Consider the following 18411-nt stretch of genomic DNA (forward strand, 5'->3'; position numbering starts at 1 on the left):
AACGGCAATCCCTTTAAAAGTTTGATGGAGCTCAGTTGAGCGGAGTTTAGCAAACAAGTAACGCATACCTAGATGCTCCAAGTACAGTGCTCTTGGATGGTGCAATGCCCAGCTGCAGCCACTACGGCCAGGAAGGTGGAAGACTGGACAGACAGTCGGAGAAAACCAGGGTGAGGAAATGGAGGAGTAAGGAGAGGAGGAGAGGGAAGGAGGGGTAGGGAGGAAGAAGGGGAGGAGCTTCAGTGGGAGGGGCTTCGGGGGGAGGAGCTTCGAGCGGCGGTCGCGCTGCTGGCTCAGACCTGTCCGGATCGGTGGCCGCATGGCTGCGCCCATCTCGGGCCGCGGGGCCCGGGACCTGCTGCAGTTCCTGCGGCTGGTGGGGCAGCTCAAGGTGAGCGGGCGCCGGGAGGGCCGCCGGGGGCCGGGGTCGCGGCTGCGCGGAGAGAGGCCGGGGCCGGCCGCGGGGCGACGAGGCTCCTGCTCCCCACCTGGCCCGAGGCCAGCCCCCTTCCTCAGTTCTCCCGGCCTCTTGGGGTCGACAGAGGAAACCCCTCCGGATGGATGCGGTCGTGCGTCCGGACCGTGGTCGGAGGAAGCAAGTGGCGGAGACTGCGTGGCCGGGCTGCTAGGGCCGACCCCAGGCCGGGAGGAGTCCGAGACGCGCCGTTTCCTGTGTCGGCCTGGCGCTCCGATGGGGCCGGCCCAGGCGGCCTTTCGAGAGGTTTCTGGAGGGGATCCGGCGCGGTGATGTGCTGGTCCCTCTGCCCGCGTCTGCCCCGAGTACTTTTGGGGCTCACGACCCCACAACCGGCCAAGTGGGAAGATCAGAACCCATTGGTCCTGCAGGGTTTAAGTGGAGTGCTTAAAATCTGTCTCACAATTACTTATAGAAATAACAAGACTTTTTTTTTTTTTTAACGGAGGATTTTATGTAGCACACACTGGAGTTACATCCCAGGGGTCCTCCTCCTGCCGGTCCACCCCTGGCCACACGTTTTGCAGAATTTCTCCAAGTTCAAAGCAGATTATCTGTTTCATGCCATTGTTTCTACAGTTCATAAAATTCTTTAGAAATGTGAACTCCCGAGTCTCACAGGATCACATCATGATCTGAGTAAAAGGAAGAGTCATGACTGGTGGGTAGCATGAAGCAGTTAGAAATGCCTTATCCTTTCTGCTTCAGAATTTGGAAGTCTGTCGCTTGTTCACGACGCTCTCACCACAGTGTTTTCTACTTGTGTCTAATGAGTTGTTTGAAGTAAAACTTAACAACTCTTATAGTTAGGAAAGATACTTTACAGTTTTGTTCTTATGTTTTAAGGACTTGTATATGATCTGTACATCAGTAAATCGGTAACACGGAGTAACTTGACTTTTGGACTTATGTATTGTATACTTGTGAATTATTCCTCCCTCCCTCTCTCTTTCTCATTCTCTGCCCTCACTGGTTTATTTGATTCCAGAAGTTGATCATTTAGGTTAGTTAAGCGTTTTTTAATATGTACTGAAACCATGACCCAGCTTCTGTGCCCTGTTCCCTGGACTTCTCTTGAAGAGCACCGTAGATAAAATACTTATTTTTATCAATTGTTTTCTGTTCATTTTTATCAGAGAGTCCCGCGTACTGGCTGGGTATACAGAAATGTCCAGAAGCCAGAGAGCGTATCAGATCACATGTATAGGATGGCAATTATGGCTCTGGTGACCAAAGATGAACATCTTAACAAAGACCGGTAAGCTGTGAACTTTGGTGCCGGTTAGGGTCTGTGGGTATGCATGACTCTTCATGACTGAGGCCTGTGTCAAATTCTTGTAGCTTAGTGTATATGTCAAGAAAAATTACTTGAGGCAAACCATACAGATTCAGGATGTGGGAAGGGGCACTATATGCTGATCACTTCAGTTGTTGTAAACTGTACTCTGGGTTTTCTCCTGGCAAGTGAAAGAGGCTGCCTTGGTCTCAAGGAAACTTAAGTGTGATGTGAGGGTTTCCGGGGCCTTGAAGGTAAAGTGTCTTTTGTCTAAAATTGTATCCATACACTGTGTGTACCTTCATTTCACCCCTTTTCTGAATAGTAGCACTTATTTGTGAAGTGACTTTTTGAAATTGTATGTGCAGCAAAGAGCTGAGAAAGATATCCTCTCTCCTTTCAGTCAACCAACAAGTGTTTAAAATGCTTTTTGAGGGACTTCCCTGGTGGTCCAGTGGGTAAGACTCCACGCCCAATGCAAGGGCCCTGAGTTTGATACCTGGGTGGGGAACTAGATCCGTCATGAATGCCGCAACTAAGACTTGACTCAGCCAAAATAAATAAATAAAATAAAAAATAAAATGCTTTTTGAGCGCAGGACAAACTTTCCTAGCAATACAGTATAAGATAGTAAATAAAACCCAGATGAATTACACAGGCCCAGAGTGGCTTCCATACAGAGCACAAAATAAATTAAGTTAGAAAATTTAACCGAAGAGATCACCTGTTCTTGGGCAGTCTTAATGGAGGATACAGAATCGGAGTTGACCTCTAAGGTGCTGATTAGGTGGAGAAGTAGAAGACAGCACATAAAGAGAAGGGCAGAGAAACCAAATCTCTGATGGTAGGAAAGTAAAGGTATATTTTGGAATTGATAAGTAAATCAAATTGATTGAAACAAAGGTCCATTAGGGAGTCTCCGGAGGCCTGTTACTCTGTAGATGGTGTAGAATTTAGGAGATTTTTAGCAGATAGTATGAGATGAGCACGGTGTCAAATGGAGAGGCTCGTAAGGACAGTCTGAGATTTGAACTAGATGAGAGAGCAACTGCAGGCAGGGACACCTGTGAGGAGGCTTTGAGGCCTTCTGCCTTGGTGATGGTGGGAACATAAAACAGGCTGGCCCTCTGGGGCATTTATCTCATGAACTGCCTTTATTATTTTGATGATGATTATCATTATCACTAATAATTATAATCGTTTGTTGAATAATGAACATGTTTCAGGAACATAAATTATCTAATTTAGTTTTCATACCAAAGTTAGGAAGTATTATTACCCCTTTTTACGGATGTTAAAAATGAAGGCTGCAAAACTCAGCATTTAAAGAAATTAAGTACCTTGGCAAAGGTCACACAGCTATTAGATGTTGATTGCTGGATGCAAACTCAGATCTGTCCAACTGTACTCATTTCTCTAGAAAGGGCATCATTTTGACATCTGACTAGTACATTGGGGAAATGATAGTTTTTGAATTTTGTATAGGTAAGTAAATGCTCTAACTAGATCACCTCCTGGCTTTTTAATCTAAAGTTAGCAAGCTTTTAAAGTGACATTTGAGAAACCAGCTATTTTTTTTTTAATTCATGCTAACAATTTCCCCTGTATTCTCATGTATTGTGCTGAATATTAACTAACTGTTTTGACTCAGAACTGTTGCAGGCTGGCAGAATATAATTACTTTAGGAAATACTGCATTAAAATAACATACTCTGTGAGGCTGGAGAAAGAAAACTGTATTATGTAACTTCAAAGTAGTATAGAGAAGGAATCTGTAGTGAATATAATTCTGTGTAATTATTCACCATTTCTTGCCTGGTCAGATGTGTACGCCTAGCCCTGGTTCATGATATGGCAGAATGCATCGTTGGGGACATAGCACCAGCAGATAACATCCCCAAAGAAGAAAAACATAGGCGAGAAGAGGTCAGTGTTGACTGTTGACTCCACAAAAGACCCCCAGAAAAACCCACTGCTGAAACAAAGCTAAGTTTATTAGACCTATTGCAGTAAGGGAGAGTACCTCCTTGACGGAGTTTTAGTAGTGTCTCAGAAAGGAGGGTGAAGGGAGGGTATTTATAGAGTTTTAGGGCCTGGGCTGGAGGATGTTTGGATGCATCTTACAAGAGGAGCTGCTGTCTTACAAGATGGGATTGCATAGAGTTTAGGACATAATAACTTTGGGGTGGTAGGGCTGGTGAGCCAAGGTCTTAACAAGCGTCTTGAAGGGTCAGCTGTTAGTGCTTACTCTATTTTGGGTGGTTTACAATCTTACCTTCCAGATGTAAGGATCTCTTGGAATAAGCAGTGAATTGGTTTTGCTTATTCTAAGCCTTGTTTAACACAGAGACAGGGCATTTTGTTGGTTTCAGTTCTCATGGAGGGGCATAGAGGGCACCTGAACACAGAGTACAGATAGTACGGCTTTCAGTAGGACAATGGAAATAGCTGGAACTTGAAGGAATTCTCCATGCTAGTTTAAGCTCTTTGGAGAGAAGTTCTATAAAGCCCAAGAATAATCATTATTATAATTAGTATTTAGTAAATTTTAACTTAGTCCTTTGATTTAGTGGTTAAAAGTAAAGAAAAAAATTTTGTATTAGTAAAAAATGAATAACATCAATAAAACATTGTCTGCTGATTTGGACTCTAAACCAGAGTCCAGGGACAAAGAGGAAGACATATTTGAAACAGAGACTGGAAAATCCAGGAAGGTTTTTTTTTTAAATGCTGAATGGCTGGTTTTTTTTAAAAATGCTGAATGGCTGGTTCCCAATTCAGGGTTTATTGCAAGCTGCTTTTATTGTAGGCCAGAGAGATTGAGTCAACAGATCCTTCATCAAGGTGGTTTAACAGGGAAGGTGGGCTCAAATAGCTGTTCTCGGAGCTGGCGGAGGCTAGAGCTCAGTAGCCAACAGCATTTTTGCCCCTCTAGAGGCAAGAAGATCTATAAGGAATCTCAGTTTAGGAGTTCCAACACACCCTAAATTATGGTAGTAAGGGGAATAGTGTAAGGAATGTGTTCTTAGTGTAAATACAGGTCCAGAACACACGAGCATCATGACAGTCTGTGGAAAGGGAGGAGCTAAGGAACTGTTTCCCTGTAGGAGTCTAGACTGTCCTGAATAAAGAACTCCTAGGTTGACTGGCAGGATTAACACAAAAAGAAAACAATTAGCTCAAGATGCTGAGTTGTGGAGAGGAGTTAGCCCCAAACCAGAGGATGTTGGGTATTGACATATGACATAGAGAAAAAGGAGGAGGAAAAGACTCCTCAATTATATAGCACGTTTCAGGATGTACAATAGTTTCATTCAAGGGTAAATGTATACCTTGTGGAGGAGAAATCACATACTGAAGTACCAGAGGGTGATCAGAGACCCTTAAAGTGACGCAAAGGAAGAAGAGAGTGTTCCCGTATAGGCACACAAGGAATGTGAGGTTCATTCCACAGAGGAGCGAGTCAGAACCTTCTGAAGAAAAAACATTCAGTAGGAAGGATCTCCAACCACTGGGGACAGAGAAAACCCACCTCTGTCCTGACAGAAGCTGAGTCCTGGCTAGTGACACCCCCCGGAGCGGGGCATAGAGGGGACTTGACACTCAGTGCTGCTGCTTCCTGGACGCCGTATGCAGGCAATGATGAAAAGCCTGCCCAGCCTCATTAAACCTCCTGGCTGCTGCCCACTCCATCTGATTTACAGGAGAATAAATATCATCAGAAGGGACAGGGGAAACATCTTAAAGAACCCCAAGTTCTTGGACGGGAAACCAAAGGCTTGGGGAGTGCGCTGATACTCCATTGCCTCTTCCTCTGCTAGTTAGGATTTGGGACAGAGAAAAAGATCTGGGAGGTGAACAGTTCTTTATGCAGATAGTGTTCATGAATAAGATGTGGATGTCTGAGCCATAACTTAAGATAATTAAATGAGGGTTTCTTGGCTCCTTGAGGTGGAATGCACATACTGAAAACCAGGAAGTATCATTTGCCCAGAGGCTAGCCAACGGCATCAGAAAGGCTTTAAACCAAAGTAGGAATGGGAGGAAAAATACTTGATAAAATTGGAAGGCTGATTGTCTTGGAGGAGAGTAGGTATTAAGATGAAAGGGAGAATGAAGGTGTAGAAGAGAAAATTCAGGGGGGCCAAAAGTAATACTTGTAGTCTGACTCCCCTCCTAAACAGGATAAAATAAACTTCATATTATAACCCTAGTTGGTAAATGATGCCTGGTAGGGATCATTAAGAAGTAGTGGGATGAAGCTTGACTCTGGAATATAGCAATAGCAGGTTATATTCCTTTGCAAAGGGAAAACTTACTAAAACAGAAGGCAGAGTTATGATATATATGTACCTGAGAGTTAAAGTTGCTGAAGAACTAGAGGTTAAAAGGGGAAGAACAAAACTTTATTATGGGAGTAAACATGGCAAGATGGAGAAAGTGAAAAATACAGTGAACATTTTACAGAGTGCTTTTCCTGTGCCAGATAATGAGCACTTTATATATATATTAACTATTTAATCCTCGCAGCAATCCTTTCAGGTGGGTACCACTATTAACCCCATTTTACAGATGAGAAACCTGAAGGACAAAGAAGTAACTTGCACAGGGTTCCACGGCTAGTAAATGGCAAGCAGGGTTTCAAACCCCATCTGAATCTACAGTTTGTCATTAACTGTTGCACTCTTCAGCCCCACCAAAGATGTGTGAGTGATGAATACTGCTTTCTGGGTGCTTGTCACGAAACTGACAGACATTTGCTGAAAGCTTCACTCAGCTCAGAACTGTAGGCAGATTCTTGACATGCTTTGCTAACAGGAAGAAGCTAGGGAGATTATCACTCTAAATCTGTGTGAACAAGACAAAACTCAGTTTAGAAGTGGGAGTGGCAGGGCTCACCATCAGGCAGGGAAAGTCTGACATCTTCAGCCATTTGTCCTGGACTTTAATGAAGTCGATTTCAGTGGCTCATTTGAAAAGGTAGGCATGATTCTGTGGCATATGAGGCCAAACAAGGAATAACAACTAAGAGGTCTCAAAATGCAATTCTGATTGTATAATGACAAATGATATCAATGAGTTTAGGTCCAGAAAATCATTGCTCAATTTCAGGAAGAGAGCAAAAACATATTTGTTTGCTATGTATTGTTTTTTAAAAGACATGGTGATTTTAGTCACCAGGAAGCTTATTAATAAGTCAGTAATCATATGTGATTTTCAAAAAGCCAGCTCAGCCTTGGGCTGCATTTATAGAAATAGAGCATTTGGCATGATGGAAGCTTTGGTTCCATTGTGTTTCGGGGTCAGACCACATATCAATCACCGTATTCAGTGCTGGGTGCATCGCTCTGAAGGAAATAAAGTAATCCCTTGTCACAGCAGGACTTTTATGTTTATATTCTAAAAGTTTAGATTTTGATATGTCTCTGTACCTATATGTTATTCAGTTCGTTCTTTTCAAACAAAAGCAATGGGCAAACTTATGTTTCTAGAATGGTGTAGAGAAAAGCGATCTATTTATAAAGACACTATTAATTTTTGAAAGTGCAAAGTATTTTCTCAAATACTTTGCTGAGATTTATGAAAAAGAAACAAGGGAGAACGCAGGTGCAAAATACTCTAAATTTCATACCACTAAGCCTGCTGTAATGGTACAAACCATTCAAGATGGTGATGTTAGTTACAAGAGCAGATTGTTGACACTGGCCAATATGGTTTGCTCTGGAAGTGGTTGTATTCTATAACATTTTTTTCTCCCGGTAATAAATAATTATATATACAAATATTCATTTTTATTTTTATTGCTTTTTCCCATCTCACCATTTGATTTTATGTGAGACCTTTGCCAAAAGTGGTTCTTACAACCATATTCTTTTCAAAGAGCCTAAGCTCTAGTTAGAAGAACTGGACCAGATTAAGAGGCATAGGATGAGGATAGTGAAGGAATTGGAAGCCATTTGAGAGTAGATTGCAGACCTCATGCCCCCAAAATGTGATATTTTAGAATTTTGGAGCAACATAGAAATGAAGGAAGAGATGGGAATGAGAGGGGCTCCTGGGAGTTGGAGACTAGAAATACATACTGAACACCCTCCATGCTCTCACTCCCTCATCTCTGCTTTTCTGTGGATTTTGGCTCTCCAGGCTCTACTCGGGGCTTCTGTCTCCCAGCCTGTGCTGGACAACTCATGCAGATGGTCCCTGAGTGGCTGGTTTGAGTTACATGGCCATCCCTTGGACCAATCACTGGTCGCAGAGATTCTGGCCCACCCGGGCCACTGCCCACCTGTTTGACATTGTGTTTTTATGAGGGAGGAAGGCAGAAGAGCTGGGGCTATAGGCATGGTGGAAGGACTACAGGGACAATTTTCAGCTTGATGTAAGAAAGTACTTTCTACCAATGCTGCCTAAAGCCCATTTGGGTAACCTCTTGAGGTGCTAGGTTCCCACCCCTGGACATGTTTATGGAGGGAGACTAAGAAGTGCCCAGTGATGCTGCTGGATGGTTTGGCTCATTACCCTTTAACATCTCTTTTCAGTCTGTGAGTCTGTGAGCCTACGAAATGCTGCTTGTAGTTTCATTTATGTTAATAACAATATCTGCCCATTTGTGTATTGCTTTACATTTTGCAATAAAAACATTTTAACAATAAAAAATAACATAATGTATACAAAAAATTTCTTTGAGATTTGTAATTCACTGATACTTTCCTATTCTCCCCACACTCAGGTTTGTTTTGAACTCTAGTATGCTTATGGTTGAAATTCATGTGGGCATCTTGCAATTCATCCACAAGATATAAAATCCATAAAACTCTTAGAGGAAAACATAGGCAGAACACTCTATGAAATAAATCACAGCAAGATCCTTTTTGACCCACCTCCTAGAGTAATGGAAATAAAAACAAAAATAAGCAAATGGGACCTAATGAAACTTAAAAGCTTTTGCACAGCAAAGGAAACCATAAACAAGACAAAAAGACAACCCTCAGAATGGGAGAAACTGTTTTCAGATGAAGCAACTGACAAAGGATTAATCTCCAAAATATACAAGCAGCTCATGGAGCTCGATATCATAAAAAACAACACAATCCAAAAATGGGTAGAAGACCTAAATAGACATTTCTCCAAAGAAGATATACAGATGGCCAACAAACACATGAAAGGATGCTCAACATCACTAATGATTAGAGAAATGCAAATCAAAACCACAATGAGGTATCACCTCACACTGGTCAGAATGACCATCATCACAAAATCTACAAACAATAAATGCTGGAGAGGGTGTGGAGAAAAGGGAACCCTCTTGCACTGTTGATGGGAATGTAAATTGATACAGCCACTATGGAGAACAGTATGGAGATTCCTTAAAAAACTAAAAACAACTACCATATGACCCAGCAATCCCACTACTGGGCATATACCCTGAGAAAACCATAATTCAAAAGGAGTCATGTATCACAATGTTCACTGCAGCACTATTTACAATAGCCAGGACATGCAAGCAACCTAAGTGTCCATCGACAGATGAATGGATAAAGAAGATGTGGTACATATATACAATGGAATATTACTCAGCCATAAAAAGAAACGAATTTGAGTTATTTGTAGTGAGGTGGATGGACCTAGAGTCTGTCATACAGGGTAAAGTAAGTCAGAAAGAGAAAAATACCATATGGTAACACATATACATGGAATCTAAAAAACAAAAAATGTTCTGACGAACTTAGGAGCAGGACAGGAATAAAGATGCAGATGTAGAGAATGGACTTGAGGACACGGGGAGGGGGAAGGGTAAGCTGGGACGAAGTGAGAGAGTGGCATGGACATATATACACTACCAAATGTAAAATAGATACCTAGTGAGAAGCAGCTGCATAGCACAGGGAGATCAGCTCGGTGCTTTATGACCACCTAGAGGAGTGGGATAGGGAGAGTGGGAGGGAGATGCAAGAGGGAGGAGATATGGGGATATATGTATATGTATAGCTGATTCACTCTGTTATACAGCAGAAACTAACACAATGTAAAGCAATTGTACTCCAATAAAGATGTTAAAAAAAAAAAAAGATGGAAGCTCCTTGGCCTTGCTACTGATATTTCTGTAATCATTTCACACCCTTCTCATTGTCCTTATTTGTGTCTGGTATGCTGTAGGCCACAAAATAAGTGCTCGTGAATAAATACATATGAACAAATACATTTATTTAATGTACACAACTGCCCTCCTTGTAAGCCTAAATATTGTCCAATATTCTGCTGCCCCTTTGGGAGTTATTTGTAAGAGTTTGAGTCCATTATTTGGCATTTGTAGATGAGTTGTTAAATAAATGTGAATATGATTAAAGTAATGATTTGGTATTTCAGGAAGCTATGAAGCAGCTAACCCAGCTCCTCCCAGAGGATCTCAGAAAAGAGCTCTATGAACTTTGGGAAGTAAGTATATCTGATGGGTCGCTTTTTATTGTAACTGAATTTATATGGCTCATCAGTGTTTTATTTGACTTAGACTATCTCAATAAGCTGTCTCCAACTTGTTGCTTTTTCGGTCGTGTCAGTTTCTCACCTCCCAGCTGCTGCAGGAACTTCTCAGGACTAATAGTAGTTTTTCTTCCCATTTCCCTTGTCACCGTAAAGCCTGGTATGGATACTGACTCACAGCCCCTGGATTTCCTGATGCATGGCTCTCATCCTCCACCCTGTCAACCTCACACACCCCCACCCCCGTCTCTGGTCCTTGAAAGGAATGTAGGCTTTGGGGTAGTTCAGAACTGGGTTCCCACCTCACTCACCACTTCCTGGCTCAGTGACCTTGGACTCCTTCCCCTCCCTGAGTCAGTTGTCCATCTCTGAAACCATTAAGGGGTGTTAGGGCTGAGTGAGGTCAAGGCCAGGTGCTGCCATGGAGCCTAGCGCAGAACGTGGGCTTTGTGGGTGCTCAGTCCCTCCCTGGTGCTGTTTTCCAGCAGTGAAGGGAAAACGACAAACAATCCCTGCCTACTGCAGTTTCTCACTCCCCTCCAGCCCCACTGACCCTCCCTTGCTTGAGCCTCTAGCCCCACCCCTTACGCTTGGGTAGCCCTGCCTCTCACTCTCACTTTTCACGTTTCCTTCAAAGCCCTGCTCCCTCCTCCTGTCTTCTGAACCTGACCTTCCACCTTTTCTTTCAACCCTAAAACTCATATGTACCTCCAAATAAGACCTTATTTGGAACTAGGATTCTTACAGAGGTAATCAAGTTAAAATGAGGTCATTTGGGTGGGGCGCTTTTCCAATATGACTGGTGTCCTTATAAAAAGGGGAGTTTGGATGTAGAGACACACATATTGGAAGAATACCATGTGAGCATGAAGAAGGCCATCTGTAAACCAAGGACAGAGGCCTGGAGCAGTTCCTTCCCTCACAGCCCTCAGAAGGAACCAACCCTGCAAATACCTTGATTTCCAATTCCCAGCCTCCAGAACTGGGAGATAATAAATTTCTGTTGCTTAAGCCACCCGGTTTGTGGTACTTTTTACAGCAGCCTTAGAAAACTAATTCTCTCTCTCTTTCTTCCTCTTTCCCTGATTCTGTGCAGTGGCTACTTTATTATATTCTTCATTATTTTTTAATTATCTCTATATTCTCTCTGTTTGGCTCTTTACTGTATCTGTTAGAGTTTTGTACAGTTATAGCTGAAAGAAAGCCTGTTTCCAACTCCCTTATTTTATAGATAAGAAGACTGGAGACTAAAGAGTTTTGCCTTCCCCAAGGTCTCTTAGCCAGCTGGTGACAAAGCAAGGCCACAAGCCTGCCTCCTAACTCAGCATTTTCTTTATGTCATTACGCTGTATGTTAATTAATTGAACAAGCATTTATAGTTCTTATGTATTCATGATACTATGTCAGTTACTTACTATTAATTGTAAGAGACCCTGGGTTTCCAGGGGCTGCTGTAACAAATTACCATGAACTCGGATGGCTTAAAACAACCATGTATTGTCTCACAGTTTTGGAGGCCAGAAGTCCGAATCAAGGTGCTGGCAGGGCCATGCTCCCTGAAGGCTCTGGGAGAGGATCCTTCCTTGCCTCTCCCTAGCTTCTGGTGAATGCGTCTTCCAGCTTTGACATCCTTGCCTTCAGAATACTTTGTTTGAGTCTCTGCCTCCTTAGGTGATGTTCTTCCTGTGTCTGTATCTGTGCCCAGATTTCCCTCCCATAAGGATGTCGGTCATTGGGTTGAGGTCCATCCTAATCCATTATGACTTTATCTTAATTTGATTACATCTGCAAAGACTCTATGTCCAAATAAGGTTACATTCGTGCATTACAGGTAGACATGATTTTGTGGGAACGCTATTCAACAGAGAACACAGACTCTCATTAACTTATGCATGTTTTAGATTCATGTACATTGGCTTCAATACCAGATTTCCAAGGTTCAAATTACTGGCTCCTCTGTTTACTAGCTATTTGATCTTGGGCAACTTACTGAACCTGTCTGTGTCTCAATTTCCTCATCTATAAAATGGTACTAATAGTAGTATACCTATTTTACAGGGTTGCGTGGCAATCAAATGAATATATGTAAAGCAGTTAGAATATTTCCTGACACATAGTACACTCTGTTTTTCTGTCTCCAGTCCATATGTTCTGATTTTGATTTAAGAAAACAGGGTCATTCTGTACCCAGGGAACTGAGTACTGGTTACATAGAAAATGGCAGTTGATCGATTTCTGAAACGTTAATCACTGCTATTCACAACTGTAAATAGCTATCAGCCCACAGGGTCACATCTAGTTAAAGCAATTAGATATCCTCGATTATAATTTATCTTTTACCATAGAAGTGTGAAGTCAAATTTTAGTAAGTCAAGGGAAAACATTTTCATTTTTTTCCTCGAAGTATCACAGAAAGATATCCTCCCTACCACCTGCATTTTGCTTTAAGGAAATAACCCTTGGAATCCCGAGGCAAAGCAAGAGGTGCTCCCTGCCATATGCTGAATGCCTGGCACACTCACCTGCCCTTGGATTGTTTCCCAACATACAGCTGAAGATACTGTTGTTTTAACAAGTACCCCTTAAAAAAGCCTCTCTCTGTTCTATCCTTTGAAGTACAAGTGCAGTATTTTGGTGGGGAGTTTGATATACAGCAACATGAGGGTCCTGGGTCCCAGAGGGAGCGTCATGAGGAGGTGGGAAAGTGGAACACATAAAAGACAAACTTTATATATGTCAGTACTTCATGTAGTGCCAATCTTTCCCCAAGGGAGAGGGAGGTAACCTTTGATCTTCCTCTCCTTTCCTCTCTTTCTCTTTCCTTCGGTCCTCCATGTTGAGAACCTGGAACTTGTATCTCTTTCCTGCTTGAAATCCTCATCCTTCTGTTGTTCTGAAAACCCCAATCAGAGCTGCATCTAATAAAAAACAAGAAATCTTCAGTGATTCACATCACATCACCCTGCTGAGAAGGCATGACAGGTTCATTATCTGAACACATCTAGGGTGGAATTACAAATGAGAACTTGGCAGGGAAATCAGTTGGGAATACTTTGGTCTTAATAGAAGAATGGTTCTGTATAGTATTAATTGGGACGGTGGTTTTGTGACATGTGTCATGCACTATGAAGCAGACTGCCTCTTATTTCTGGTCTGCACTGAGGAGGGAGGGAACAAAGGGAAGAGGAGAGGTAAAAAGGCCACACCCCGTCCACTACCTTCACCGCCTCCCTGCCACCAACACATGCACATACCCATGGCATGAAGAGTTCTCAGACCCTGGCTGTATCCTCAAGAGTCATAACCTGGTGGGACTTGATTAACTTCTCCCTATTTGGAAAGCAGGGACAGAGATTTTCATTGTAGAGTGGTAACCGAAATTAAATGAGAAAGCTAGAAATTCATTTCAAAAGGAAAAGGAAACGCGACATTAAATGGAGAGGGAAATAATTTGAGAAGCATAAGATGAAATATTAGCTTGAAGTTGAAAAGACCTGCTCTACTCAGGTGGATTAAAGAATAATGATCTTGAAGATAAGTTACTAAACAGGAAGGAAAATGCTTGGAAGTGTCCATGTGAACACATGAGGCCTCGCAGGCATCGGGTGGAATAGATGGAGCTGTGAGCACCGCCTTCCCACATACAGCGCCTCTGTTAAGCTGTGGAATTGCAGGTGACTAGTCTCTGTGATGGGTTTGTATGCAGTGGAGAAATGTGGCCAGTGCAGAATGTGCGTTTAGCTGTGACTCTGATTTCAGGTACCAGAATGAGAATTTTCCTGGAATAACCTATCATGCAGCCCTAATCATGTGGCTTTAATTGTCCCTTTACTTAGGAATATGAGACCCAATCTAGTGCAGAAGCTAAATTTGTGAAGCAGCTGGACCAATGTGAAATGATTCTTCAGGCATCAGAATATGAAGACCTTGAGAACAAACCTGGGAGACTGCAGGACTTCTACAATTCCACAGCAGGTGCGCACTGCTGCTTTCAATAAGCATCACTTTGGTTCGGCTTAATTTACTCCTAGTGTATAAAATGTTAGTCATAACATTATATTATATGTCCACTGTTGTCACCCTCCTCTGACACTTGCGTACGGAGCATCTAAGAAGCAAATGGTGGGGTTTATGGTATGAGGTGACCTAGTACACAAGAGCATTGCCGCCCTGGAGTCTGAGCACCAGGTTCACGTCACACATACTAGCTGTGTGCTTCCAGGCAGTCTCCTGACCTCTCTGAAAAATGGAAATCATAATACCCTACTTAAGACATAGGCTGGTTTTGAGATTCAAGAGAGATAATGTATGTCAAATGCATTATAATATGTAAGTGCTTTACAGATGTCAGGTCATGTTAAGGTGGAGGTAGAAATAGAGACTTAAAAAGAGAAAACTCCAAACAGCTGAAGTCACCGTCGTCATTATAGCTCTTCAGAGCACAGGCCTAAAGTCAAACTGCATGGGTTTGAATCCTGGTTCTGCCACATACAATTTACGTAACTTCCAGTAAATTAATACTTAACCTAGCTCTGGGCCTTTGTTTCCTTATTTTTAACTTGAGGATAATTACAAAATCTACTTTATAGGGTTATTTGAGGATATATGTGAAGTGCTTAGAAAATGGCTGGCAATAAGCCTTAGCTATCTTCTTTTTTTTTTTTTTTTTTTTTGCGGTACGCGGGCCTCTCACTGTTGTGGCCTCTCCCGTTGCGGAGCACAGGCTCCGTCCGGACGCGCAGGCTCAGTAGCCATGGCTCACGGGCCCAGCCGCTCCGCGGCATGTGAGATCTTCCCGGACCGGGGAACGAACCTGCGTCCCCTGCGTCGGCAGGCGGACTCCCAACCACTGCGCCACCAGGGAAGCCCGCTATCTTCATTTTGATTCAGCTTCTAGAGTGAGGCACCAGGTGCACTGACCGCTGGTGTTCATGTTGCTCCCTGGAGTAGAACTCCATCTGTCTTCCCTGGGAGTTCTTCAGGCTCAGCTCAGCCTCCATCTCCCCTGAGAATACTGTTAGCGATGATTTTGGGGGGACCTCTCTGGACCCTTTTGTGACCTCATCAAGTAGAGGAAAGTCCCAGCTCCAAAATATGCTCCAAACTATGATTTGCTTTGTAATGAAGTTGATGTGATTTTCCTTCTCTCTTTTCCAGCCCCACTACCTCTGCCCTAGACAAGGCCCTCATTATTTCTGTATTGAACTGTTGTTATAACCACCTAATTTAATCTGCTAGGCTCATGAGTTCATCCTGCATGTCTCAGTGCTTTCCTCCTTTGTAGATATAGGTATCATCACCTCTTTGTTTTTTAAACGTTTGTGGCTTTCCTCTTCCTTAAAAATAAAATCTTGACAATTTTTAAGTCATCTGAACAGCTCTGCAGGCTAAGGCCACTCAGCTGTCTGGTTTCCTCTCCTAATCTTCCCTGTCACAGCTGAGCGTTCCCTTCTTTTTGCTCAATCTCCCCTTGGCCTGCAGCTTGCCTTAGCGTTGTCACAGTCTGACTTGCATCCTCTGTAATGATGTTCCTCGTTGGGTTTCTTTCCAAAACCCCACTTGCCCACCCCACCCTATCGTAAGCTGTTTGAGGGCTGAGACCAACCAGCTTTGTCTTATCTGTCCTTGATATAGGTGATGCTCAAAATGTTTGACTTTGGTTCAGTGGAATAATGTTGTAAACCAGGTGTCAGCCAACTATAGCCCGTGGGCCAAACTGGCTGCTGCTTGTTTCTATCAATAAAGCTTTACTGAAACAGCCACGCTCTTTCTTTCTCTGTTGTCTATACTGTTTTCATGCTACAGCAGCAGAGCTGAGTAGTTGGCAGCAAAGACCAAATAGTTCACAAAACCTAAAATATTTACTATCTGACTCTTTACACGAAAAAAGGTTTGACCAATGATTGGGTTACTAGATAGCATATTTCCCCAATAAGGTAATAAAATATGTCATGTTTATGTTGTTCTTTGCATTTTAATACTATTATCTTCTGTTTTGGTACATTCACAATGAAAAACAGAAAATGAAACATGAGAATACTAGTACAATCAAAAACTATGGGAGCTGGAAGGTCATCTGGTTTAAACTCCACATTATATTGTGGAAGAAACTTGAGCCTGGAAAGAGGGTGATGTGCGCACAGCTGATGAGATTAAAATTCACTGCACTTTCCACTGTGGTGCACTATTTCTAGTAAAAAATTAGTAAACTTAAACAGTGTAAATGATGTAAGAAATGGTTTCTTCCTATTTCTTGCCCTGGTTTGGACCAGGGTAGTAATGGTAGAAAGAGTAAGAAGTCAGATTCTGGATATATTTTGAGTATAGAGTCGACAGGATTTGTGTATGGGGTGTTTATAAGAGGAGTCTGAGGATTTTGGACTTTCCACTAGACAGGAAAGATGGGGGGAAGAATAGGTTTGGAGGAAGAAAATCAGGGGTCCCAGAAGCCAAGGGAAGAAAGTGTTTCAAGAGGGCAGGAGTAGCCGTCGGATTTAGCAACATGGAGCTGATCGGTGTCCTTGGTAAAAGCAGTTTTGGTGGAATGACGTTAAGTCTGACAGCACGACTTTTACACCGTGGGGCAGAGGATAGCCTGGAAGCAACGAGGAGTGTGGAGGACAAGCCCTGGCCTGGTGGTAGGAGCTGCATGAGACGGAAGACAGCCACGGGTGGAGGGGCTGCAGAGAAAGCTGTATCCTCAGGACGAGTAGGTGTCAGTTAGGGCAAGAAAGTGAAGGGGACGTTCAGAGAAGAGATTGAGCATAGTGAATCAATGGAATAGAGTTAACTGTGGAATGAAGAGCAAGCAACAAAAGGCACTGGCAAGAGAAGACAGTCAGGGAAGAAGGGACGGTGGGTTTAACCACCCCCCCGCCCACCGCGTGCTAGCCACCACCCACCTAAGATAGTTCGGAGCTTGGTTGCTGCCCAGGGCAGAAACCCAGAGGGGCCAAGGAGCCAGGAAGATAGCACAGACTAGCTGGTTTCATTGTAGATGTTTGCACTCTTGTTTGCATCCTGGGACAGCCCAGACCCCCTGGTCTTCCTATCAGTCTTTTTATATGTAGGTGCATTGTTCCCCACAACTAATTGCAGATGCAGAATGGACAGCAATTGTTCTCAGTTCTCTGGACTCCATCCTCCCTGAGTTTCCCTGGAGTTCCTGGTCGGGGTACTCAGAGGCTGCCTGGTGAGGTTTTCCCCAGGTCTGCCTGAGCTGTAGTTCTTTGCCTGATTCTCATCCTTACGCTTGATAGCATCTGGGGTGACTAGCGTAAGCTCCGAGTGGTTGCCTTTGGCCTCTCTCCAGGACCTGGACTCTTACTCTGCGTTGGAGTCAAGTATGGGTCAGATCACAGAATCGGGCTCCTGACAAGCCCTAGGATCCAGCTGGAGAAACTGATGTATTCACTTGTCATTATCTTTTTCCCTATCTTCTTGCATTGCAGGAAAATTCAGTCACCCTGAGATAGCCCAGCTTGTTTCTGAACTTGAGGCAGAAAGAAACGCTAACATAGCTGCCGCCGCCAGTGAGCCACACTCGTGAGATGCACTCCTGTAACAAACATTTTATTTTTCTGTTTCATGGTATTGTGTTTTGCCACTGTTGGTCTGTTGATTCCCCAGATGTGAGTCTATTTTCAATTGCCTGGACTCCAGCAAGAAACGTGATAAAATTTGGACAGTAAAAGAAGCGACAGAACAGGGTGTGGTCCTGAAAATGCCATGGATGAAGACTTGGAGGGTGGGGGGCTTTTTATGAACTGAATAAATAAAATTTTAAAACCTTAAACTTTGGAATATTTATTACTGATTTTAAGTCATCTTATTCTGAGTTAATAACCTAACTCCCTGAAGGCCAGATTCGTTGAACAATAGAAAATTTAATTATGATTGCTTTTAAGAAGATTCTTCAGCTGGCTTAGTGATAAGGATCCAGGAAAGACAAAAGTATCATAATGCATTCTCCCATCAGATGAAATGTTGCTTTATTCAGATTCTGCAGCCAGATTTTTAATTCACTATGATCTGCTTTAGGCCCCTGATCATAGACTTGTAAACCTGGTAACTGGTTCTGCCCCCGCCCCCGTCAATCCTTTCTGTCATTTGGGGATATAAATCTGGGCATGCGATCTCAAATGGCATTTCTCCTCCTCTGTTTTCCCCTGGCTGATTT

The 18411-nt window shown here is 43.0% G+C and overlaps 1 protein-coding gene across 1 annotated transcript; it reads left to right on the forward strand.

Moving 5' to 3' along the window:
* Positions 1–263: 263 nt before the first annotated feature.
* HDDC2 (HD domain containing 2) lies at positions 264–18027 on the forward strand. The gene is made up of 6 exons (XM_032651801.1): positions 264–391; positions 1612–1733; positions 3575–3677; positions 10119–10187; positions 14069–14207; positions 17684–18027. Exons 1-6 carry the CDS (start codon positions 320–322, stop codon positions 17779–17781), a joined length of 603 nt encoding a protein of 200 aa, XP_032507692.1. The 5' UTR covers positions 264–319; the 3' UTR covers positions 17782–18027.
* The last annotated feature ends 384 nt before the right edge of the window (positions 18028–18411 follow it).

This window comes from Phocoena sinus, chromosome 12 (genome assembly GCF_008692025.1).
Source record: "Phocoena sinus isolate mPhoSin1 chromosome 12, mPhoSin1.pri, whole genome shotgun sequence".
Lineage (NCBI taxonomy): Eukaryota > Metazoa > Chordata > Mammalia > Artiodactyla > Phocoenidae > Phocoena > Phocoena sinus.

Excerpts from the sequence above, each read along its gene's own strand:
- HDDC2 (XM_032651801.1), top strand. The coding sequence starts at position 320 with ATGGCTGCGCCCATCTCGGGCCGCGGGGCCCGGGACCTGCTGCAGTTC. Across the intron at positions 3,678-10,118 it reads AAAAACATAGGCGAGAAGAG|GAAGCTATGAAGCAGCTAAC; the intron begins GTCAGTGTTGAC and ends TTGGTATTTCAG. Across the intron at positions 14,208-17,683 it reads CTTCTACAATTCCACAGCAG|GAAAATTCAGTCACCCTGAG; the intron begins GTGCGCACTGCT and ends CTTGCATTGCAG.